Below are 25,667 nucleotides of genomic sequence, written 5' to 3'. Positions count from 1 at the left end.
AAAAAAGAATATTTCAGAAAGTGATTAGGCTATGAAAAAAAGAAAGTAATGTGATGGAGAGTGACTTTTAATGATCAGGGATGATCTTTCTGAAGAGGCAACGTGTAAGAAGGCCAGTAATAAGCCATTGCAGTAGATCAGGTAAGAGGTGATGTGGCGTTGAAAAGGATTTTAGTAGTGAAATGGCAAAAAAAAAAAAAAAAAATTTATCTGATGGATTTGGCACACATTGTGGAGGTAAAGGCAACAGGATCTGCTGATGGACACGGCAGTTGTAGGTCCACTAATAGGGCGTGAGTCAGTGGGGCTCAGTGATTGATTGAATGGTGATGATGGAAAGGGAGGGGTCCAGGACAGCTCTTGAATGTGTGGCTCAGAAAACTGAGGGGACAGAGCTTGCTATGAAATGACAGTGGAGACATGGACAGAAGAGGCTCCAGACGAAGATGGAGAGATCAGGTCTATGAATGTTGTATTTGAGGAGCCTGCAGGATATTCGAGTGGCTATCACGTAACTGGCCACCTGGGTCTGAAGTTCAAGGAGATGCTCTTGGTTGTAGATAAATTCGGGGGAGGTAATAGGTACACAGATAGCTAAAACCACTGGACTCCTCAATTATCAGTAGATGACCCCAGGAGACCTGGAAAATAAGACCAGCAAGGAGAAGACATAACCAGGAAACAGGACAAAGAATGAGTAGCAGGTGGAAGAGACAATGTTCACAGATGAGCTTGAACAGGATTATGCCCATTAAATACCGTTAAGTGTAAAATCGAACCCCTAACTGTTGAAAGTATGGGTGTTCATCTTAACAAAGATCAGAAGAAGAAAGCTGGGAAGAACGTAAAGAGTTAGCGTTCAGTATTTATTAGGGAATAATTTTTTTTGTTGCCTAAATTTAGTGTCAGAAAAATTAAACATAAAATTTAAAATGTTCTCCTACTGCCTTATTTATTGCCCAACATATAATGCTTCAGTGGGAAGTGTCATCACTTTCCTGGGCTCTGAAAGTCAGGGCTTTTGGATAACGATGACATCAAAGATGGTACAAGGGCACCTAGATTGCTTCTGGATGCAAAAACCTCTAGTCAGTAGCCAGCAGGGGTCTGAGGAGGGTGGGGGCGCATCCCCACCTTCTCACCTGGATAAATGGCTCAGCTGGGAGGAGACAATTACAGAAGTTCCCACAGGCATGAGCCAGTTATGGAATTGCAGACCCGAGTATCCACAAGGGAGACTCTAAAAGGGGTGGTAGCTGTATCCCTCCACTGAAGACCCAGTGGGGAGAGAATGTTCATCCCAGATGCATTCCTGAGCTTCTATCATTCTAGTGAAACCAGCCAGCAGAATGTTTCCTGAGGAAGGGGTCACTGTGTTCTAAATGCTGCTGCTGGATGATATACATCCTGGCTCAGAAAACCTTGGAATTGGACTTCTCGTGTCAAGCATCCCTAATGCTCTTTGGTTGGTACCAAGTAACAGGAGTATGCTAATCAAAGAACAATCAACCAACCAGAAGAAACACCATGTACACCATATCCTACAGGATCAGAAGACTGATCAGAAGAATTCCCATTTTACCTTACCTGAGACAAGGGGAGCATATAGCCTCGATATTTTGTAGGCAAAACTTCAGTCTTTATGATTAGCCTAAACAGGAAGGGGGAAAAAATACAATCATGCTTTTATAAAACCAAATAACTTTTTTAAAAAAATCATAATTTTTCTTGTCACAGGGATAAAGAATTCAAAAACATAAATATTCAGCATTGTAAAATGATAAGAAATAGGTGTGTTGGTCTCTGTCCCTGGTTCCTGCTAACCTGGAAACCTTGGGATTTCCTGGGTGATAGGAGCATCATTTGTTCTAATGCAGAGACTCTTGATGAGTCCTGGATGGGGGCTGGTCTAGAAAAACCAAGCCATGATTAGAATCTTGGAACTTTCAGCCCTAACCTCCACTCCTCTGGAGAGAAGAGAGGGGCTGGAAAATGAGTTAATAATCAATCATGCCTATGTGATGAAGCCTCCATAAAAATTCCTAACATACAGGGTTCGGAGAGCTTCCAGGTTGGTGAACATAGCTATGTGCTGGGAGGCGGTGCACCGCAAACTCCACGGGGACAGATGCTCCTGTTCTTGGGATCTTTCCAGACCTTGCCCTGTGTATTTCTCCTCAGCTGGTTATTTATCTGTTTCCTTTAAAATATCCTTTGTAACAGATCTGCAATTAGTAAACTTTTCCTGGATTCTCTGAGACACTCTAGCAAATTATTGAACCTGAGGAGTTTGTGGGAACTTCCAATTTGTAGCAAGTCAGACAGAAGTTGTGGGTAACCTGGGGACCTACTACTGGTGATTGGTGTCTGAAGTGGAGGACAGTCTTGTGGGACTGAGCCCTAAACCTGCGGGGTCTACGCAAACTCCAGCGAGGGTCAGAATTGAATGGAATTATAGGACACCCAGCGGGTGTTGGAGAATTGGTTGGCGTGTAAAGAAATCCACACGTTTGGTGTCAGAAGTGAAGTATTGGCAGAATTATTGAGTGAGTGTGTAAAGAAAAACAGAAGAGAGATTTTTCCCTGTACGATCATACACCAAAATACAATTATTAACCCATGTAAGAAAACAATATAAAATAAACTTCTAAGTGCTCTTCTGTTTACATTTTTATTCCCAAAGTTATTTTAAACCTTCAACCATGTAAGAGATATTAGCCTCATTTCTTTCACCAAGAGAAACACCGTCAAAATATTTTGCCAAGCCTGATTCCCTTTTCTAAAACATATGTGGGAAATTAAAATATGCCCAAGAGGGCTTCCCTGGTGGCGCAGTGGTTGGGAATCCGCCTGCCAATGCAGGGGACATGGGTTCGTGCCCCGGTCTGGGAGGATCCCACATGCCGCAGAGCGGCTAGGCCCGTGAGCCACAACTACTGAGCCTGCGCGTCTGGAGCCTGTGCTCCGCAACGGGAGAGGCCACGACAGTGAGAGGCCCGTGCACCGCGATGAAGAGTGGCCCCCGCTCACTGCAGCTGGAGAAAGCCCTCGCACAGAAACAAAGACCCAACACTGCCAAAAATAAATATAAAATAAATAAATTAATTAAAAAAAAATACGCCCAAGAGAAAGCAAATAGTTTCTCCAACTAATGATGACAGTCAAAGCACAGGTTTCTAATTAAGTACATATTAATTTTTTGAATAGGAGAACAAATGGACTTCTATCTCATCTGTTGTCTAATTGTTCTTATCTGTTGCAGTTATTAACCAGGGTTTGGAGTTTTAACATATTTATTGAGCTGCTTCCTCAGGGATGTTTTCAAATTCTACTTAACTTCTCCGCCTTTAGGGCTCCAGAGCACAGAGTGATGCTTAACTTATGCCCCCAGAGAAGAACGATTCTTTCCCTAACACGTTAGGGTAATAATTAGGTGCTTTGACATCTCCTAATATATTCTAAGGGCAACTTGCTCCAAGGCACCCAGGAGAAAATAGCTTGAGGAGCCTTGTTCATTTAAGGGAGGCTCCCAAGTTGCTGAACATTTAGCATTACAACTCTCACATCCCTGAATGATGAGGTATTACACACCTATCCCAGGGCAGAAAAAAGACAGGCAGCAGCATAGCTGTTTCCATCTGTCTCACCTGCTCTGCAAATTCACTTTGACACAGTCTTCAGTTACAGTGCCGTGGCACGTTAAAAGTTACTCCTGAACGTTACAGGTGCTGATGGTCAAACTAAAGTCTTCCAGAAATTCTCAATAAATTAATGGATTGTGTCTGGGTTGACATTTTTGTTACCTACCTCATACGGCACTTTTTGTTAGCATTTAGTCTAACAAAATATTATTTATCTAAAAAATGCTGATCAGCCTTAGGAACAAAGAAATTAACACATGCTCAGGCTAGCACCCTGCTAGCCTCACCATCAAACATCATTTTGACGGGCAAAGAGCTCCTAGTGGAATGAGCAGCCATCGCTGGGGGGAGGGGGGGACTCAAAAATGATTAGCACAAGTGAAGTGTATAGATTTGAAACTTACTGATGCTCTTAGTCTATTAGCCACAGTGAATGTGGTTCACAGACTAAGTGGATGTGTCTCTGGGTGTTCACATATCTCCCTCTGGGGTCCTCTAGGTGATGTCTTTACCCTTGGGCATGGCCAGACACGCCGCAGCCCACCATTGTCCGCAGGAAGACAAACCAGATGTACGAGGGAGAGAATGAGGTCAGCAAGGAGAAGTTGGCTCCCCACAGGAACGAGATGAGCAAAATCTGAAGCAACAAAAGGAGACATTAATGGGACCTGCCCCCATGGAAGGTCAGGAAGCAAACCTAACTTCTGAAGGTGACTTTTAGTTTCCTCCAGATGTTTGCTTCTCTGTGGAGCTAATTTTTAGCGAGCTTACCGATCACTCACAATCATCAGACAATACAATTCATATCATTTTATTGTCTGAAAGCCCAGACATCCCGAGTTTAGATCATTCTTCAAAACTCCCCACAGCCTCCGCCCTCACAGGTGACAGGAACCTGAACTTGTAAATCAGAATGCAGAAACTTGTCCTCCCTGCTTACAGGGATGTTGGGAGCACAACGAAGCACTGTGCTGGAATGAGTATAAGGAGAAAATGTAAGGATTTGCTTTTTCTCTAATCGTAAGGACAATACAAGTTTATAGTAGAAAATATGGCAAAAAGAAAAAGATATAAAAATATTTAAATCACTTTTGATTCTCCAACCCAGAGAAAATACTATTAACACAGTTTTATCCTATTTTCACTGATTATAAGGGAAAACATAATATTAATAGCTGCAAAGTATTCCAGTGAAAAGACATACTATAATCCATGTAATGTAACACATAAACCTTGCCCCTCTGGTTGAATGTTGAAGTGGTTTCACATTTTCTATTAAAATCAGCTGTGACAATGTCTGTGCATCAATCTTTGTGGTTCTCTGATGACCTGAACAGTCTAGGTTTCTGGAAGACAAATGATCAGATAAGGAGAATGGATATTCTCAAGGTTCTTGACTTATGCTACCAAATTGATGGTCAGAAAAATTACATCAATTGTATGTGAGGGTGTCTAGACACTTGCAGATTTCTTTAAGAAAAGTAAAAATTCCTTATGGATTTGGTGTTTGATATGGCTTTGATAACAGGAAAAAATGATATCTTGCTATGTAATTTTGCTTCTAATAACTCCTGTGATTGAATGTTTTTCAAGGTTTCTTGACCATCTGTATGTCTCTTTTTGTAAAATGCCTTTTTTGTGCTCTCCACATTTTTTTGAGATACTTGTGGTTTCATATTAATTTGTAAGAATCTATGATATTTTGTGCACTTCAAAACATACATCCAAGCCTATTACTGTTTTGTGGGGGACTTCTCCCTTTGTATTTACACCTAGAGAGGTCTTTACCACCAGAAATCAGACAAGAAGAGAAGAGAGACCTGGGTTTATCATCAGAAGACATAGTTTTACGTCTTGATGTGGAATCTCAATACATGTGTGACATCGAGCAAGTGGGTTAGTTTCAAAGCTACCCCCAAGTTAACTAATGTGAAACTGCTTATGTTTATACATGCAATTCTCACATTCTACCTGTTATGTTCTAACTAGGCTCATCCGTCAGCTGTACACCTGGACTATGGGGACCAGGTATGGGGACGGGTATCTCGGGGAAGGATGAGAAAGCAGGAAGACAAGCCTGGAATTCAGGCATGTGGTGTCAGAGAAGGATGTTTCTGTACTTTCTAACTTGGGTATTGACAGAGAAATGTCCACAAAAGAAAAGCAGTGGTGATGTCACCACAAAAGAACACACAAAAGAAAATTCTAAATCATCCTTCAAAGCCAACCTACCTTCCAGTGGCCATATCTGTCAGCCAAGAGGCCAAAGAGGATGCTGAATACCATGTAGCCAAAAAACACCATCTGGAGGTGGGGTGAAAAGAAATTATCCTCTAAGCAGCGTTTTCATAATATGCTAATTACTACCTTAAGCATTCACCCACCTGAACTAAAAGAAGACGGGAAACGTGGGAGGATTGGAAGTTGAAGAACAGGCTTTCACAAAGCTCTCCCCTGACTCCTGTATAACATGTTCAGGGCTTCAGAGGTTGACGATTCCCACACCTGAAGTCACTGACACCAGGTAGAAACAGGAGTCCTAGAAGCAGGTAACTGCTTTGCCTCTGATCCAAGATGACAGCACTGGCCTCATTCTACTCAGATGTACAATTGTGAATTTCCATTTTAATAAGAAGACTCAAAAAGTCTATTCAGGCATGCTCTGTCTTATTCAAGTTGAGACGTCTAGAAGCAGTCTTCCTTCAGGTTATTACAGGGAAACCTAACTTTCAACAAACACCAAAACCAGTCATCCATTTAGAAACATTCTTCATCACTAATATAAACCTACCTTTTTTCCTTACGTCTTCTCACAATAGCTTTTCCTTGATAAAATTCAAGAACTTGGGTGTGATACCAGCGATGTAACTCAGCCTGAGCTGTACTCTTACGTGTAAGCCTTTAGGTGACTTATTTTTCTGCCTCCAGCAGTTCCAAGCTTTACTTAACTCTCCTTTCTAGTAAGATCCCTGACTGACTGCTTCCAGGGTAATCAAAGGAAAGGTGTTAGCTGGCATTTCTAACACTTTTTCAGTGAAAAAGCTCTTTCTCTCTGCTGCCTGCTTTGCTTTTTCTTTTTCCCCCTGACTCTTCATAAGGAAGACTCAAAAGCATTTCTTCTACAGGGAACTATAAAAAAATAAATCATATTTATACTCGAACAACAAAAGCCATACGTTTCCTCTGTGTACTGTTCTCTCTAGGACAGAGTTGAAGGAAGGAAAAGCCAATATTTTCAATGCCCAGCCTGGGATAGATGCCGCACCGTAATGAAATCTAGTCAGTCCTCAGCAAAATGATAAAAATAAGGACAATGGGACACATTTTGCATAAATCCAAATTTATTCATTATGAAGGGTGCTTTTTATTCTGGAAGAATTTTCTTTCTGACTGTTGGTATTAACATGCCCTTATTATTTATTTTTATTTTTATTTTTTGAAAGATGACGGTAGTTGATGGCAAGATTTTCTGCCTCTTTCTCTTGGTTGGAGGTTAAAATTTTCCTCCTACCCTTCTACATTCTTTGGCTGGTCTAATAATTAAATTGATTTATGACAGATTGACAGGAGAAAAGCAAGTTTAAGTTTGTATGTACAGGAGTCCCATAAAAATATAAGACCGAAGGGCAAGTTGGACAGTAGAGGCTTATGTGCCACCTTGAGCTGAGGAATGGGAGGGGACCTGGGGCTTCAAAGGTGGGGGGGGGGGTGGTAATTCACAGGACAATAAGAAGAGCAGATGTTTGGTAAATAGATGTTTGCCCTGCCACACAGATAGGTCATTCAGATGAAAGTCATCTCTGGCAATAACTCTCTCTCTCTGAGCCAGGCCCCCCATCTAAATTCTTTTAGGTGGTTAAGGGAAATGTAAAAGTTTTTCTTGAGTCGGCTGGGTGTTGATTGCCTTCAGCTCAAAATAATTCACAGGCCAAAGGGGCATATTTTGGGGTCACATGTTCTGCTCCCTTTTCCTCTTCTTCTGATGGCCTTCCTTGTCAAATACATATATTTTTAATCTTAACCTTATGTCAGCCACACCATTTTTTTGAGAAGTCATATCAGCTGGTGAATCTCCAAACTTTGGGTCTCCTGATATAAGCAGTTTCTATTGTGGAACCTGCAATTATCAAACTCCCTCCAAGAAGGGAAAGGTGAATTTTTTTTTTTTTTAATCAACTTGAATAATAGGAAATGATAGACAAACTGCCTGTGGCAGGGAGGAAATTAGTTCTTAGGACTTAAAATACTTTATTGAGGGCTTCCCTGGTGGCGCAGTGGTTGAGAGTCCGCCTGCCGATGCAGGTACATGGGTTCGAGCCCCGGTCCGGGAAGATCCCACATGCCGCAGAGCGGCTGGACCCGTGAGCCATGGCCGCTGAGCCTGCGCGTCCGGAGCCTGTGCTCTGCAACGGGAGAAGCCACAACAGTGAGAGGCCCGCGTACCGCAAAAAAAAAACAAAAAAACTTTATTGAGATGCTGTGTTAATAACACTGTATTAAAGTGAATTAGCTGATTAATAAAAGTAAAGGAAACAGGGACTTCCCTGGCGGTCCAGTGGTTAAGACTTTGCCTTCTAATGCAGGGGGTGCGTGTTTGATCCCTGGTCGGGAAGCTAAGATCCCATGTGCCTCGTGGCCAAAAAACCAAAACATAAAACAGAAGCAATATTGTAACAAATTCAATAAAGACTTTAAAAATGGTCCACATCAAAAAAAAAATCTTTAACAGCAACAACAAAAAAAAGTAAAGAGTCAACTAAAATTAAATTCGAATTTTACTCTGTTCTCCCGCATAAGTGACAGATTTTTACTCCTTGCTTTCTTCCCATTCAGTGTAAAAAAGTGACTTTCCTAAGGCTGAGTTCTTTACTATTAAGCCTGTCTAGAGAATAAACCTTAACTCCAAGCCTATGTGAACCCCAAAGCTTGTGAACTCTAATCCTGGGGACCACATAGAGACAGGGATTAATCTCTCTCTCTCTCTCTCTCTCCTCTCCCCCTCCCCTACCTTGGAGGGCCTGCTCCTTTCTACAGTTTTGTTTCTCCAGCACTAACTCTCTTATTCACAAAAAATGTGAGGGACATAATTCACTCACAATCCTTAAGGCCTTAAGTCTTCATGGCCAGACCGTCCAGAAAGTGGAGATGAAGTTGGGGGATGGGAAGCCTGGGACATGGTGAAAATGCTGCCTCTTTGCTAAACCAGTCTGAGGCCTTCCTGTTAGTAAGGTTGTGGTCAGTGAGCCCAGGGGACAGATGGGACTCATAGCCAGGATGACAGAGACTAAATGACAGGAGGAGGCAAGGAACTTGGAGCAGGGAGCAGTCACATCTTGGGTGAGTTGAATCACCTAGAGAAAAGACTTGTGAGCTGTGCCCCACCTAACAAGGGAAGCCGGGTTACTGCTGACATTGAGAAGCCTCTTTAGGCACCAGTAGGAACAACATAAAAGCAACCAACGAGATGTGAGCGGTGAATATAGAAATGGTACCATAAAGTATAGTTTCATGACAGTTACAGATGCAAACACCACACCTGGACCACCAACATTCTCAGGAATGAAGACGCGCAGACCTACAAACCAGCTGTGGTACACTGATAACTGCACAAAACGTTACAGCAGTGATCCTAAAGCTACAAGGATGGACAAGGCATGCTTTCAAAACTGTACTTTTTTTTTTTTTTTTTGCGGTACGCGGGCCTCTTACTGCTGTGGCCTCTCTCGTTGCGGAGCACAGGCTCTGGACACGCAGGCTCAGCGGCCATGGCTCACGGGCCCAGCTGCTCCGCGGCATGTGGGATCCTCCCAGACCGGGGCACGAACCCGTGTCCCCTGCATCGGCAGGCGGACTCTCAACCACGGCGCCACCAGGGAAGCTGTAAACTGTACATATTTTATACGTAAAAGAAAACAAAACACCATGAGTCACTTAACTATTGGTACAAGCCCTAATAAGGTCTTTAGTTATTTTTATTTATACCCTCTCTCTCTTCTAAAAGTATTAGGAAAACTTAAAAATGGAACAAGTGCAATTTTAAAGAAGGAAACAGAGCTAAAAGAATAAAGGCAGGGCTTCCCTGGTGGCGCAGTGGTTGAGAGTCCGCCTGCCGATGCAGGGGACATGGGTTCGAGCCCTGGTCCGGGAAGATCCCACATGCCATGGAGCAACTAAGCCTGTGCGCCACAACTACTGAGCCTGCGCTCTAGAGCCCGCAAGCCACAACTACTGAGCCCATGCACCTAGAGCCTGTGCTCCACAACAAGAGAAGTCACCGCGATAAGAAGCCCATGTACCACAACAAAGAGTAGCCCCCACTCACTGCAACTAGAGAAAGCCCGCGCACAGTAATGAAGACCCAACGCAGCCCAAAATGAATAAACTAAACTAATAAATAAATAAATAGATAAACAACAAGGACCCACTGTTAGCACAGGGAACTACATTCAATATCTTGTAATAACCTATAATGGAAAAGAATCTGAAAAAGAGTATATATATTCATATATATATATATATATATGTATATACACACACACATATGTATACATAATATATATAAAACCGAATCACTTTGTTGTATACCTGAAACTTATACAACATTGTAAATCAACTACACGTCCATTAAAAAAAAAAAAATTAAATGTCAGACCCAACAGAAACTACAGGAGAAATAAAAGTTCTATAGCTAGCAAAAAAAAAAAGGGTACTGAATTCCCAGAAGATAGAACACAGATATTCATGTGCTCATAACCAAACAACTGCCAAAGGTGGAAGAAAAGTATTTGGGAATTATCTACCCCACAGGGTTCCCGCTCCCTCTCACATCCCTCCCTGAGCGGACAACCCCAAGCTGGAGGGAAGTGGAAGACTCTACATGTCCGACGATGAATTAGCTTGGGCGACTCAGAGGATCTCCGAGCACTCACCCCCATGCTGCCCATGATCAGAAAGAGGGCAATGTGGAAACGTCTGAATCCAATGGTCTCCACGGCGTCCTCCACGGTGAATGTCTTTGACTCTAACAAGGAAAGGCAAAGTGAAAGCAACAGCCTCTGTGGGAAGGGAATGTATGCAGATCATCACTCACCCCAGAGGATGTTGGAAAACCAATTTGTTATTATAAAAATAGTAAATACAGGGAAGAGGGGGAATTAAATGGTAACTTGAGGACCAGAGATTTCTATGATCCCCTTACCTTTTGGCTGTGGCTCTGGGGTCCCCAGGTTCAACTCCCGAAGGCTAATGATGGTGACCGGCTCTGTCCGCTTGGCTGCCATCTTGTAAATGGTTCAAATTCCCCACACGGCTTCCCTGCAGGAAACAGGGGAGGGAAAATGCCGGAAACAGGGGAAGGAAGAAGGAAAGAAATAAAATCTAGTGTATATTCTCCTTTAATCTTCATAGAAAATCAGTGAAGTAGGTATTATAATTTATCACTATTTTACAAGGAAAAACCTGAAACACGGACAAGTTAAATCATGGAGAGATTGAATGGCCAAATGAGAGAACTGGGCCCTGGTGGCTAGTAATCAACCTGGAGAGGGGGGCCAGGTGAGCTCTTGACAGTTTAACCAATAGGGTCCTCTGACGGGGAATGAAGGTAGGCTTTGCTACAGAAAACTAATCACAATAGCCAATGCTTTACATCTTCATAGATCCTACGGTTTACAGTGTAATCATGTTACAGCGTGCTTTCTCACCTTATTTTCATTTAATTCTGACAGAAACCCATGGAGCACTTCTTTTTATCTCCCCCCCCACCCCTTTTTGGGTATTTAATCCTAAAAAAATCTTAACCCTAAAAATCAAAAGAAAAATAAAACAAGGAAAGCTGAAATTAGTGAAAAATTTTTTTCAAATGGCTTTAACATAGTAATTTAACTCTACATTCCTAGTGGGATAAACAGATATCTTAATCTGTTCTCAGTAATTATACTGTTAGTAATAATGTTGGTATCATTGATACTAGTACATATTATAGGATAAAGAAATTATGTTACTATTACTAGGAACCAAGATTTTCAATGTAAGAAGATACAAAAATCAAAGAAGTTATATAAAGACTTTATATCCTAATTTTGAATTGCAAATATCAATATGAGTTCATTATGTATCATACACACACACACACACACACACACACATACACACACAAAGAAGAATGGTTGCAAAGAACTGAAGCCCATCAAAGATACCAAAATTTTAGGATTACTAAAATGATAATCTCACTGATCCCCTTTGGAGAATACTAAGAAACCAACTCATTATTCTGAAAACTAGTAAATGTCTTGCCTTTCTTGTACAGATTGTCTGTATTTCAGGGTAACCAAACAGTTGGTGAAAGAAAAGTATTTTTTAATTTCGGCGAAAACATCCTAAAGAAGGATAGAATTAAATTGTGATTGTACAACTCCTAAAGAAATAACGGATCCAGGCAATGACCATCATCAGCTGATAAACTACTAGGTGAAAGGCTGAGAGAGAATTTTACTCAGATGGATAAGACTTATAACTCCTGAACCCAACAATGGCTCCTCATGCCACGGAAAGAGATGATCAGATGTGATGTTGTTCCCGATGAGATGCACGAGGAAGGAAATACACAACATCACCAGTGCCCTCGTCTCACCAAGAGACATTGAACATGAATCTGAACAAGCCCCTAGCTCTAACTAGCAGTTTACACAGGGGAGGAAGAAACATGTCAAACTATACCATGTGGATGCAATACGAAAAACCCAGCATGCTAGAAGTTCTACAGGTTAATGCCCCAACTTCTTCAATAAATAAATGGCAAGAAAAAAAGAGGAAAGGAGAACCTATAGACTAACAGAAAGGAGACACACCAGCCAAATAAACGAGTTAATTTGTCTGGGGCCTCATTCAAACAAACCAATTGTAAAACAACAAGAAGAAAGCAAATGAGATGAAAAAGAGATGATAGAACATCAGGGAACTGCAAGCAAGTTTGAAAGTCTGATGATGTTAAGGAATTACTGATGACATCATTAGGTGTGACAATGATATTATGGTCACAGTAGAAAAAAATCCTTACATTTTAGAGATACATGCTGAAATATTTAGATGAAATTTGACGTCTGGGATTTGTTTTAAAATAATTCAGTGGTGGGTTGGGAATAGAGTGCAAAAGAAGGAGATGGGTGTATAGATGAAAACAGAATGGCCATATGGTGAAAATTATTGAAGGGGATAGTGGGTATGAAACCGTGCACCTCAGACTGGGACTTGAACCCATGCAGCTGGGACTCGAACCCGGCCAAAACCCACAGTCTTCCAACTGAGATCACACACCTGGTTTCAGGACTTAATGAAGCTCAGGTTCTTGATGTCTCATTGCAGAAAGAATTCAGTGAGAGACAAAGTGATAGGTAAGAAGTGGGTTTATTTAGAGAGAAACACACTCCACAGACAGAGTGTGGGCCATCTCAGAAGGTGAGAAAGGCACCAGGGTATGGGGCTGTCAGTTTTTATAGGGGTGGGTAATTTCCTAGGCTAATGAGTGGGAGCAGTATTCCAGCTATTTTAGAAAGGGGCGGGGATTTCCAGGAATGGGGCCACCGCCCACTTTTTGATCCTTACGGTGGGTCTCGGAACTGTCATGGCTTCTGTGGGTGTGTCATTTAGCTTGCTGATGTGAGTGTGTACTGGGGCTCAAGGTCTAGTGCAGTCGACTTGTCTGCCATCTTGGACCCATTTGGTTCTAATCAGTTTATGTCTAATCAGTTTATGTCCTCGGCCTATGTCATTCTTTCAAAGGTTGTGCCCTGCCTCCTTCCCTCCTGTTTCAGGTACACTGGGGTTTATTTGACCATCCTCTGCTTTTGAAGATGTGTAATATTTTTCAAAATAGATAGTTCAGAAAATGAGGTTCTGAGATTCTTAAGTAACTTTTCCAATGTCAGACCACTAAGAAGCAGCAGAATCAGAACTCAAAGATCCCCTTTCCCCAGAACAGAGAAATAGCTGCAGAGCTGCTGTAGAGAAGCACGTCAAGGTCATCAGTGTTTGCCAAGTGCGAGCTCTGTATCTTGTTGTGTGGGCTCCTGTGGAGACTTTGTAGGAGGGTCTGACAGTGTCCCCTTCCCTAAGAAGTTTTTAATCTAGCTGGGGACACAAAAGATACACATAAAAGCAACTATACTGTAAAGTAGATATTATTTGTTTTCTTAAAACACTGTCACAGAGACACAAATATTCCCAGGTGGGAGAGCAATCAATAACGCTCAGAAATGAGTTCATGAAATCCTCTCTACCAAGGGAGACCATGAAAAGTACAAAAAGCTGTTATTTTCACAGGGTGGAAAAAGTAAAAATGATTGGTCTCTCAGCCCATCTGAGAGGCTGAAATTCACAAAGATACACTGTTCTGGAAACTCCTACTGCTTCCTTTCCAGAAGTTGTCCAAATACCCTTTGGAGGGGTGTTCTTTATCTGGTAACTTTTAAAATAAAGTAGTTATGAGAAAAATCAGCTTAATTTGGTTATAAAAAGGACTTCAGTACACATTAAAAATTGGCTATGACTATCATGTTTCGAGATGATAAACTACTAACTTAATCAAAATATGAAAATGAGGTCATTCAGTAAGAATTAGATGGTGGTGATGGTTGCACAACCTTGTGACTATACTAAAAATCACTGAATTAGACACTCTAAAATGGCGAATCTTATTGTATATAAATTTATCCATTTTTTTCCTGAAGAATAGCCATGCCAATCGCAGTAGCCGACTTAAAAACCAAAAGTGATTCTGGCCATTTTTAGTGTTAGAGAATAAAAGAATTTAGTTTGGTAGGCAAATAATTTTTTAAAATCCCAGTAAGTTCATCTTAAGTTCAGTTACAACTAAAATGCTTAACAGTAAATTAAATATTCAATCAACACTTAATCTCTTCTACCAGTCAAGTTTTATGACTTCTCATAGCAGTCTAAACATGTTTTACAATTTTAACAATCATGAAGGCTTACGTTTTAGAGAGTAATAACAATCTCCAGCAAGTCTGCTTGCTAAAGTATTGAGTGGCAAGAAAAGAAACCCAGGCAATCTGCCACTTACTATTAAGTTTTAATTTGATGTGTGTGTTTTAACGGATTAGGTAGCTCCATGGGTCATAAATGCCCTACATACTTTCCTTCTCTTATCAGCAAAGAGAAGTGATTCATCACAGAGTTCCTGGAGAGAAAGGTGTTAGGTCCAAGATAATTGCTTCAGTTTCTCTTCAATTAAAGCTGAGGGAATTCCCTGGCGGTCCAATGGTGGGGACTCCCGCTCTCACTGCCAAGCGCCAGGGTTCAATCCCTGGTCGGGGAACTAAAGTCCCATGAGCCAGGTGGCACGGCCGAAAGAAAGGAAAAGAAACAAGCTGATGGCAGGAAGGGAGGCTCACATTTGCGATTTCATGTTTCTTGATTGAAGAGACTGATATTACTTGGTTTCCATAATATGAAGAGAACTCTGCCTTCAAATTAAAGTGGGTTATTTTCCTCTATTGGATTTGCAAAAACCTTAAAGATCAGTTGTGCCCAATGTAAGGGAAACAGGCACTGATATTGGTGGGAGGGTACATGGCTACAACTTTTCCAGAAAGCAGTTAGGCAAAGATGAAAGAATGTTGACTAAGCAATTTCACTCCTAGGATTCATTCTAGTGAGGTAATCAAAGAGGTGAATGAAGATAAAGGTGCACGAAAGCTCAACACACTGTTCTTTTGACAAGAGCGATGAAAGAATTGGGTACCACTTAAATGCCGACCAGTAAAGACGTGACCAAACAAATGATAATACACTCCTGTAACAGAATGTCATTTAAAAGCTCGTAGGTGAAAGGCTATTTGGCGCTGAAAAGCATTTTCCAATGTGTATGTACCTAATGTATGTATACAATGATCTCAATTCATAAAAATCTTATTTAAATACACACCTGCATAGAAATTTCAGGAGAGATGTCTGAAACTGTGTTTTGTCTTTCAACAAATATTTATGGAACACTACTATGTATCAGACAATAAAATATCTTGAAAAGGGTTCCTGCCCCCAAAGCACTTACAATCTAATGGGGGATAAAGGCAAGTATTCAGGTGGGAACCACATGGTCCCAAGGGTAGCAGAGGTTGCTCTGGCAACGTAAGGGAGGCCCTGCTTTGCCGAGTCCTGGGACCCAGGGAGGCGAGTCCTGAAAAACTGAGACCTGAAGGACATGGAGGATTTGGACCTCTCCTACAGCCTTGAATGGTTCACTTCCAGACATATTTTCCACGGGGAAAAAATAAAGCTCTCTGTGTGTGTGTGTGTGTGTGTGTGTGTGTGTGTGTGCTTTCTTTAGGCTACTCAAGTGAAGCAGTAGGAGTAGAGAAGGAACAAAGAAATCTGTAACTGTCTGTGATCGACTGTAAACACCACTACACTCGGACTAGCCAGGTATGTGTGATTTTTAACTGATAAACTTCCTTCTTTTAAGTGTTACGAGGATTAAATGAGATAATGCTTCTATAATACGGCACAGTGCTCACTGCAAGATAAGCGCTCATGGTCGCACTGTTTCTCATCTCTGAATAAAGGTATCAACTAAATTTCTAAAATTTCACCATAATCACAAATCAAATACACTCAGGGTAAGTTTTAAAGCATCTACAGTGTTATCAAATGTATATCTCTCCAAATGCAATTATTGCTAATATTTGGCCAACATGAAAACACCTTGGACTCAAATTAAAAACCACCCAAATTGGGGGAAAAAAACTTGCTTGTTTTCTAAAATAGATTGATTAAATTTCAAGGGTCATCTTAAGTGGTGTTAGGAAGCCCTCACACGTGCCATACGCCTATTGGAACATAAGACCAAAAATAACCTCTCTAATCAGATATGTAACAGTGATATCACCCAACCCAGTCACCTTATACTTATGAAGAGCGCAACAAAAGGGGTAATTTTCACTAAGAACGCGCTTGTTCTACATTGCTTTCAATTGTAAAACCAGCGTATTTTACAGAAAGAAAAACCTTCTGAACATGGAATGGCCTGGTTGGTGCAGGGGTGCGGTGAGGGTAGACAAAAAAGCTGGCAGTCACGTGTGACCCAGACTCCACTCAGAGGAGCAAACCCGCTCAGTTTCGCCAACTGTAACATCAGTCTTTCTAATGCCCAGCCCTTCCTTGAAGATGGTCAAGGCTCAGATGCATTCCCAGTGTCAGGGGAGGTTGCCAAGGGATGGAAAAAACAAACATATAAACTACCCGCAACAGAGAAAGTTCTCATTCCTGCCCTAGTAGGTTATATGGGGCCTTCAACCACAGGATTTCTTGGTGGGGGCATGTTGGTTGTAGGGGTGCAGGGTTGTTGATAGGGTATTATCAGGATTTTGTTATTCACATCTGTGAATTATAAAGAGGCTTACAGGGCTTCCCTGGTGGCGCAGAGGCTAAGAATCTGCCTGCCAATGCCGGGGACATGGGTTCGAGCCCTGGTCCGGGAGGATCCCACATGCCACGGAGCAACTAAGCCCATGTGCCACAACTACTGAGCCCACGGGCCACAACTGCTGAGCCCACACGCCACAACTACTGAGCCCACTGCCACAACTACTGAGCCCACGTGCCACAGCTACTGAGCCCACATGCCACAGCTACTGAAGCCCACACTCCTAGAGCCCATGCTCTGCAACAAGAGAAGCCACCACAACGAGAAGCCCACACACCGCAACGAAGAGTAGCTCCCGCTCGCCGCAACTAGAGAGAGCCCGCGGGCAGCAACGAAGACCCAACGCAGCCAAAAATTAATTAATTAAAAATAAATAAGTAAAAAAAATAAAGGGGCTTTCATTCCATGTCATTAAGAGGACACGCGAATACTAACTCAAAGTTAACAGATATGGAAAGTATTCTCTTACTACATTTTCTTGAGTTCCAGCCAAAAGTTTCATTTAAAAAGTTTTTATAAAGAGGACAAAATATTTCGGAGATGAATATGAGGAAAGTTACTGAGAGATAGAGCTTGTAATCTCAACGCTGAAAAAGAATGTTGGAAAAGCTGAGTTGGCATCTTCTATTCTTTGGCTCCCTAAGTCATTCTAAATCCCTTCTAGCCTAGGAAGATGGATGATGGATAAATGCATGGAGGGATGGACAGATAGATAACCAGTCAGACCAATTCAAGAAAATAGGGACTAACATGGGGAAGAACGCTCCACATCCCTCACTATCATTCCTGAAAACCTACAATAGGAAAGTAACCATTGCCTGCCTTCAAAGAACTGACATATTGGGGATTTACTGTGAAACTCAAGGGCTCAGATGGAGTTCAGGCTTCATTCAAACAATTTCTAAGGAACTGATGGACATTTTATTCTACTGCATTTTGCTACACTTAATTTTTGAGCCAAAAATAATTAGGCCATGTAGAGCTTTTTAAAACTGAACTTGTGTGTGTGTGTGTGTGTGTGTGTGTGTGTGTGTGTGATGTAATTTGTTTTGCAATATCATCAGTAAGAAGAGAGAAATTTTGATACTCCATCTGTATTCAGACAAGTACTAATGGTCAAATCCCCTTGGCTCCCAGAGCAGAAAAAGCAAATCCAGATCTATGTTGCCTGTCGGAGTTTCTTACCTCTCTGTATTTCCTGGGAAGCTTTCCAGTTTTGGGCTCTTCTGCTCTTCCTTACTGCAGCTGAGTCTTACACAGAAGTTGGGCCACTGATGGCCTCTTGGGGGCTTCTGGACTTCCCTTCCCAAGAAGCCTGGCTCGCAGGTCTTCTCCTCCCCTTTCAGCTTAGTTCTGTGAACAGGATTCTTTAAGGAACAATCGTGCATCCTGGGCGACTGAGTGACATGCCGGTCACACCCTCTTCTCAGCAGCCCTTCACCCCAATCCCTTTTTAAAGGGGAGATGACATCTCTCATTGAGACAGAAAGAGGCTGCCAATCCTTGGAGGAAACTACGATGTCGTTCTCAAGAAGGCCGGGGATTTCTGAAAGAACAGGAGTCTCAAGCAAGGGGCAGAGGGCAGCTTTGTTTTTTCATGCCTTTTCTCACAGCCATCGCTGTTTAGAATTAAACGGCAAAAGGCTGTGATCCATGTAGGCATAGCGTATTTTTAGATAGCCGTTGAGAAGGGCAGTGATGAGCCGAGAGAACCTTGAAACGCTCTGGTGACCTTGGCAGCACGGGGATTTATGGACTTACAAGAACCATTTACGTCCTACTTTAGTCTGTCCTTTTCTTTGATCAATGCCATTGGCTGAGTACCTCATCCATGCTTGGTGCTCTTCGACCCCCAGCAATATGTGGAACACTCCAGTTCCTGCCCAAGGGCATACATGATAAAGTATCAAAGGTGGAACTCATAGATACGGAGTCTTCTGACCCCAACTATATCATTCTTGAGCTCAACCTGTTTTGATCATTAAATGAATACTTGCTGAGCACCTGACTGTGCCTTAAATTGTGCTGCACAAGTCAGGACACCAACGTGGAAGGTGACACGGACGTTTCCTTGGGCTTGAACGACGACACTTGAACATGAACAATCGTCAACCCCGCTACACGGAGGGGCAGGTGGGAGCTTAAAAAAAAGAGAGATCTGTCCAAAAGGCGATTTTGCATTTGGTCAGATCTTCTGGAAACTTATTACAAGCTAGATACTATGTGAAACTGCTTTGTAAACTGTAAAGCACTACACCAATGTTAATGACACTTAATTCTACCTGTATAGTTACCATAAAGATGGTAATTAACCTGAATACAGGCTGTTCAGACTAGTCGATGGAACACATCTTCCTCTACACCTGGATCTTGGAAGTTTGCCAGTGAAGATGCGTAAGAAGTGACTCTGGGGCCGGCTGACCCAGAGAGCATCAGGATAGACTGTCTGGCAGTCTCCTTCCCGGCAAGCCATTTTCCAGAGCTTGCTGAAGCCTACAGATCTCATTCTCCAGTTAACTCCAGCACAATGTGCACTGAGAATAAACAAAATCACTGATGATATCATGTTGTCACACTTCATTCCACAGGATTTAACAATTCGAGCCACGCCAGGGCCAGGCCTCCATCTGAACAGAGAACATTATCTGTGTTTCCTCACCTGGAGTGAAAATTCTTGAGAACGTCCCTAATCCTGTAAAACTTAGCCCCCGACAAGGAAAAAAGGTATTTGAGGAAGGAGGCAATGAGGAATAAAAAACCATAACCTTTCTCTAGGGTTACTTTGTGTAACTCTATTGTTTAGCTTTGGCCTATAGTCATCAATACTCAATTTTACAGAATAATGTTGAAAAAAGACACCTTAATAACAAAGTGGATGACCCAGAAGTTTAATTACAAGAAAATCTCAGTTTGGCACTCCCCTCTCCCCATTTCTCAATCATTCTAGGATTTGACAATTAAGACCCCGCATGAGGTTGAAATGACTTGCCTGTGTAGTCTCTCTACGACATGGTTAAGTCATATCAAATCCCACGGCTTACAGATACAATACATGGCTTCCTCCCTCCGGTTAGCGAGAACAATCATTCCATTGACTGCTTTATGCAGGCTGACGTTAAAGACAAGACAACACTTCTTTCATTGGCACAGAGACTGGTGTAGGAGGTGACTGATGGAAGAGGCGGCTGCAGCCGCCAGACGTGCAGCTACTGCTCAGTTGTCCCGTCCAGGATTTGTTTAAAGGAGAACGGAGAAAACTTGTAACCAGCCCCGACGTAGAACTTGTTCTGGAACTCCACCCTGTTGTTAGGGGCAAGGAGAAGGGGGTTTGAACACATAAACGAGAGGCTGGCAGCTGGAGGGGAGAGGCTGGCAGCTGGAGGGGAGAGGCTGGCAGCTGGAGGGGAGAGGCTGAGCATGTGTAAAATCAAGCACCAGGTGACGAAGGCGCCCCAGGCTGGCAGCCACCACAGGAATCCTCTGAGGCTTTTTTTTTAAATCCTTCTCTTGCCTCCCTCTTACACCTTTCCCTCCCCCGACCCCACTTCTTCCAGGCCTTTGCTAGTGGCCTCAAGGACCAGAGCATGACCTCCCCCAGCTCCCAGCAGCCGGGAAGCCCTCGCTAGGCAGTACTGGATAAGGAGCTGTGATGAGACAGCGTGTCACCAGGTTGTACGAGCTTTTTGTTTCCATCCTGATCTTAAACTGCGGGGCTTACGTGACTGCAGAACCACCACAGCCTTGACATATATATATATATATATAAAAAGAAGATGTTGGGGGTAGGAGTTTAGTAATTTATTTATTTATTTTTGCTGTGTTGGGTCTTCATTTCTGTGCGAGGGCTTTCTCTAGTTGTGGCAAGCGGGGGCCACTCTTCATCGCAGTGCACGGGCCTCTCACTATCACGGCCTCTCTTGTTGTGGAGCACAGGCTCCAGACGCGCAGGCTCAGTAGTTGTGGCTTACAGGCCCAGTTGCTCCGCGGCATGTGGGATCCTCCCAGACCAGGGCTCGAACCTGTGTCCCCTGCATTAGCAGGCAGATTCTCAACCACTGCGCCACCAGGGAAGCCCTTGACTTATATTTTTATAACTTACATAACAGATATCATGTATGATCATTTCCGCTTTATTATACTGCAGAGTTCATTTCTTGAATGAAACGGGGAGAAATGATGTTATAGCCTCGGGCAGGGGACCCTGTGATTCTCTCAACAGGTGAAGTGTAAAACCTTTCCTTTATGAACAGTGGCCACAGAGGGAGGGAGGAAGCCCCAGGGTTGCTAAGGACAGTCTGGTTCAGGGTGCACAGGAGCCCTGATGCTTCAGTATGGACAGCACACTCAAAACCCTCAGCTGAAATGTGACTTGGGAGAGAGAGAAGCCTAAACAAATGTTTTCATATTCGTCGGCCCAGTGATGGCCGACAGTCTCTGGACACACCTGTGAATGTCAAGGGCCTCCAGTGAGTGCCTTCCTCCTGCTGGGTACCCTCCTTCTGTTTCCACTTTCCAAGAGTTTAGTCGCGGGACTTCCCTGGTGGTCCAGTGGTTAAAAATCTGCCTTCCAATGCAGGGGACGCAGGTTTGATCCCAGGTCGGGCAACTAAGATCCCACATGCTGCAGGGCAACTAAGCCCATGCGCTGCAAATACTGAGCCCACACCCCACAGCTAGAGAGCCCACGCGCCACAACTAGAGAAGCCTGCGTGCCACAACGAAGATCCCGCGAGCTGCAACTAAGACCCAACGCAGCCAAATAAATAATTTTGAAAGGAAAAAAAAATGAGTTTAGTTGTCTGTTCTGTTGGTATAACTCCAGCACTCAGCAACAAAGGCCAGACATCCCAGATTTGCTCAGCATTGCCCTCTGTGAGCCTTTCAGATCCGTCATCTTACCAACAGTTGAAGCCAATTATAATAACAAATGAACATTTCTAACATGTCTTACAGAGCAGTCACTGTATATGTATATAGGCTCCCAGGTATTATATCATTTAATATCATACCAACAAGGGGACTAAACTAAGCTTCCAAAAAGGTACGTGAATTGCTAATGTCACACAGCAGGTCAGGATTTGAACCCAGTTGGCTGGCCCTACAGCCCATCCTCCTTCCCTAGAGCACACTGAGAGCATCTACCCTACAACCAGTTCTTACCAGTGCAGCCGCAGGGCGTGCAGGAAAGCCGAGAGGCCCTCCATGATCAGAAGGATGGCTACCGTCAGAACAGCAAATATGGCAAAAATGATGAAGACCCCAATGAGTCCTCCCCAGCCTTGCACGCGAAGGCCAATGTTCATCACCATGGTCCAGAGCACTTCAGACAGTTCTGCAAGATGCAAGACAAACATTCTCAACCACACAGTTTATCTGGCAAATGCAGATTATTTTTACACCATAATCCTGGACCTGCACACCCTACGACTCAGCAACTCCACTCCCAGGTGGAGAAGGCGGTCATGTGTGCCCTAGGGTACCTGCGTGAGACTGTCTACGCAGCTTTGGAGGAGCTTCCAGCAAGAGGACAAGTATAGGATGGCATATTATTCACCAATGAAAGTGAGCAGACCATAGCTACTGGCAGCAACGTGAATATATCCGAGTAACATCATTTTATGCCAAAGAAGCAAAACACAAAAGAATACATGTACTATGATTTGATATGCACTGAATGTTCGTTTCTCCACCAGCCCCTCAAATTCATATATTAAAGCCCTAACCCCAAAGTGATGGTACTTGGGAGATGAGGGTGGGATCCTCATGATGGGATTAGTGCCCTTATAAGAAGAGATACCAGAGAGCCCCCCACCCCTTCCAGGGAGATACTGTAATTACAGGAGTTTGTGCAAGGAGACAAACACAGCCAGAGCAGTCAAGACCACACAGACGCTGAGCACTTGCTTTTCTGCTGTAAGTCAACAATCAGGCTCACTTTCACTGCTTTGCTTTCTATCCCTTTAGCACACATTTTGGCCTGGCTTCTCTGTTCTTGGCATTATGCCCAGGGCTGGGAATGCAGAGATAAAAGTCAGGGTCCTTGCCTTTCAGGAGATGACAGTCTAGTAGGGAGACAGGCTAATGAGACAGAATTACAATCGGTGCTAGGATAGGGGCACCTCCAGAACCCAGGGGAAGGGCACCTTCCAGACTGGGGGCCAGGGAGGAAGACTACCCAGGAAAGGTGCTAGCTAAGCTGAGTTCTGAAGGAAGGATGAGACATCAGGTGGGGAGAGAGTGAAAGAAGGGATGAATTTTACAGGCAAGGGAGCTGCAGGGCAAACATACAGAGGGGCCCAGCTAGTGTGGCATCTGCGGGAGCCTCAGTGCAGTTCCTTGTGGCCACTGCACATGAAATGGGAAAGTGGGTGGGGGCAATCAGGAGCCGGTGGGGCATGGAGGGAAATACCAAGAGACAAGACTAGAGAGGCAGGCAGAAATCAAGAGGGGTTTTACACAGTAAGTTGATAAGTCAAGATTCCAGACTTAAGTCATTCTTGAGGCTTGAATCTTCATACCAGGAGATGCAAGGGGCCTGCAGAAACTAGGAAAGGCAAGGAAATAGATTCTCCCCAAGAGCTTCCAGAAAATACAGACCTGCCAACACCTTGTTTATAGGTCTTCTGGCCTCCAGAACGGTAAGATAATCCATTTCACAGTGTTCTGAGCTGCCACATATGTGGTAGTTGTTACAGCAGCAACTGGAAGCTGATACAGAGGGTAACCATTCCAGCAAGATAAAGCCAGACCTACTGAAAAAGGTCACTTCTACTATGAAAGAAGAGCCATTCTTCTGGTCAGAGCACCAGAGATGACCCAGAAGCCACTTTCACCTAGAAGTACATTGCATCTGTTTCCAAAGGGACAGGCGATGGTGACCCTGCCATGCGGCCCGCTCACTCACGTGCATGCGCCAGGCTGAGGGCCCAGAGCCGGAGGTAGGAGGCTGTGTTGGAAATGCAGCCCAGGCAGTACTCAATCGTGTGGATGGCCTGATGCACAAAGACGTCTCCAAAGCTGAACTGAAAGAGAGAATTTGTAATGCTATTTCATTAAGTACTTTCTACTCAAACGTATTACAAATGATACAACGGACGAATAAGGCCTGGACTCTGCTGTTAAGACACTTCCAGTTGAACGAGGGGGAAATAGGTATTAATATATTTGTAGAAACAGAATGAGCAGCCCACAGTAGGACACGGTGTGTGTGCAGTAACATTTCCCAGAAATGGCTGAAAAGAGCTCAAAGCAGCAGAGTGGTTGGTTGGTAAGGGGAGCTGAGATTTGCGCTGAGCCGTGAAGAACAGGGAGGGAAAAAGAGAAGCCAGTTCATTCCTGGTAAAGAAAATGACTCCGGGTAAGGAAAAGGTAGGGGTTGGGAGCATCATGAAGGTTAAGTTTGGGAGCAAAACCATTTGGCTCGACTGGGAGCTTGCTGAGATGAGGAAAGACTCAGCTGTGGAAGCCGTGGGAAAGGCAAGGATGGACACAATCGAGAAAACCACCTGGAGTCATGAGGAACCAGTAGAAGTATCTCAATAAAATAAAGAAATACTGCAGGCAAGATTAATCTGGTAGAAAAATGGATCAGGGAAAGGACAGCCCATAAGCAAAAAAAGCCAACTTGTTGATTATGTTAGTAATCCAGGTACGAGGGGAAAAGGAACAGTGCGAAGACAGCAATAGATCATTCTTTTCTTTCATTACTCTGATGTTATGAGGGAAACAATCTGACTGGCACCATCCCTGCCCTGAGGCAGCTCACCGCCCAGCAGGGAGAAGATGCAGACAGACAGTTACCACACGTCAGCATGGGAACTGCAATAACCAAGAATGCAAGGGTGTCGTGGGAACACAGAAAAGGGTCCCTCACCCAGCAGGGCCAGGGTCATACAGGGCTCTGAGGTCCCTGAGCCCGAATGGGTGAAAGAATGGTACTGGCAGAAATGAATACATTGGAGAAGGGGGGTAGCTGATTCCCAGACGTGTTGCGTTGCAGGTGATAGCTGGCCATACAGGCTGAATCTCTCAGCACAGACCAGCAGAGGCAGAACAGGCTCAGAGGAAAAGTCTGGGCTGGAAAGGGACACCTGGGACCACAGCTGTGCGAGGAGTGAGAGTGGGAGCTAAGAGAAAATGAACTAGGGGAAGATCATGAGAAGAAGAGCTGCCACCCTCAGGAAACATCTCAACTCAGAGATAAGAAAGGAGGAAATTGATGACAAAATGAAAAGGTCAAAGAGCTGGGAGCAGTCTCAGGGCTGCGGTCCAGGACGTCAAGGATGGAGGGATATCCAGGAAGAAATGGGGGTTGTGGTCACTGGGGGTTGTAGTCAGATGCTATGGGGAAAAGACCAAAATCAGTGCCTCCCCTCCCATTCATCAGTGAAAACAGCAGAGAGGAACTGAAGGGGCGGGGATGGGCAGAGGTGGAGAGAGTGGGTAGAGAGAGTCACAGTAACAGAGGAACGTCTGGTGAAGAATGAACCTCAGCCAAAGAGAGGTCTGGCTTTGCCCTGGCTCCTGGGAGGCAACCTCTAAACGTCTGGCATTTCCCAAGTGAAAGAAACGTCTGATATTCATGG

The 25,667-nt window shown here is 43.6% G+C and overlaps 2 protein-coding genes across 2 annotated transcripts in view; both read right to left on the bottom strand.

The window, feature by feature from the left end:
• SVOPL (SVOP like) overlaps nt 1-18,393 on the bottom strand; it is a 73,845-nt gene extending 55,452 nt beyond the window's left edge. Inside the window, 6 exon segments of the mRNA XM_030854408.2 lie at nt 1,588-1,651; nt 4,154-4,278; nt 5,874-5,945; nt 10,571-10,662; nt 10,840-10,955; nt 18,268-18,393. Of these exon segments, the coding sequence (XP_030710268.2) occupies nt 1,588-1,651; nt 4,154-4,278; nt 5,874-5,945; nt 10,571-10,662; nt 10,840-10,921 (435 nt within the window). The 5' untranslated portion in view covers nt 10,922-10,955; nt 18,268-18,393.
• Nucleotides 18,394-20,281: 1,888 nt separating this feature from the next.
• Nucleotides 20,282-25,667, bottom strand: part of ATP6V0A4 (ATPase H+ transporting V0 subunit a4) — an 84,743-nt gene continuing 79,357 nt past the window's right edge. Inside the window, exons 20-22 of the mRNA XM_030853671.2 lie at nt 23,987-24,104; nt 22,243-22,414; nt 20,282-20,382 (exon numbers count right to left, since the gene is read on the bottom strand). Of these exons, the coding sequence (XP_030709531.2) occupies nt 20,289-20,382; nt 22,243-22,414; nt 23,987-24,104 (384 nt within the window). The 3' untranslated portion in view covers nt 20,282-20,288. The remainder of the gene's footprint in view (nt 20,383-22,242; nt 22,415-23,986; nt 24,105-25,667) is intronic.

Source organism: Globicephala melas, chromosome 9, assembly GCF_963455315.2.
Source record: "Globicephala melas chromosome 9, mGloMel1.2, whole genome shotgun sequence".
NCBI classification, from domain to species: Eukaryota; Metazoa; Chordata; class Mammalia; order Artiodactyla; family Delphinidae; genus Globicephala; species Globicephala melas.
The sequence above is the reverse complement of the archived record's forward strand: the minus strand, read 5'-3'. Positions and strand labels throughout refer to the sequence as shown.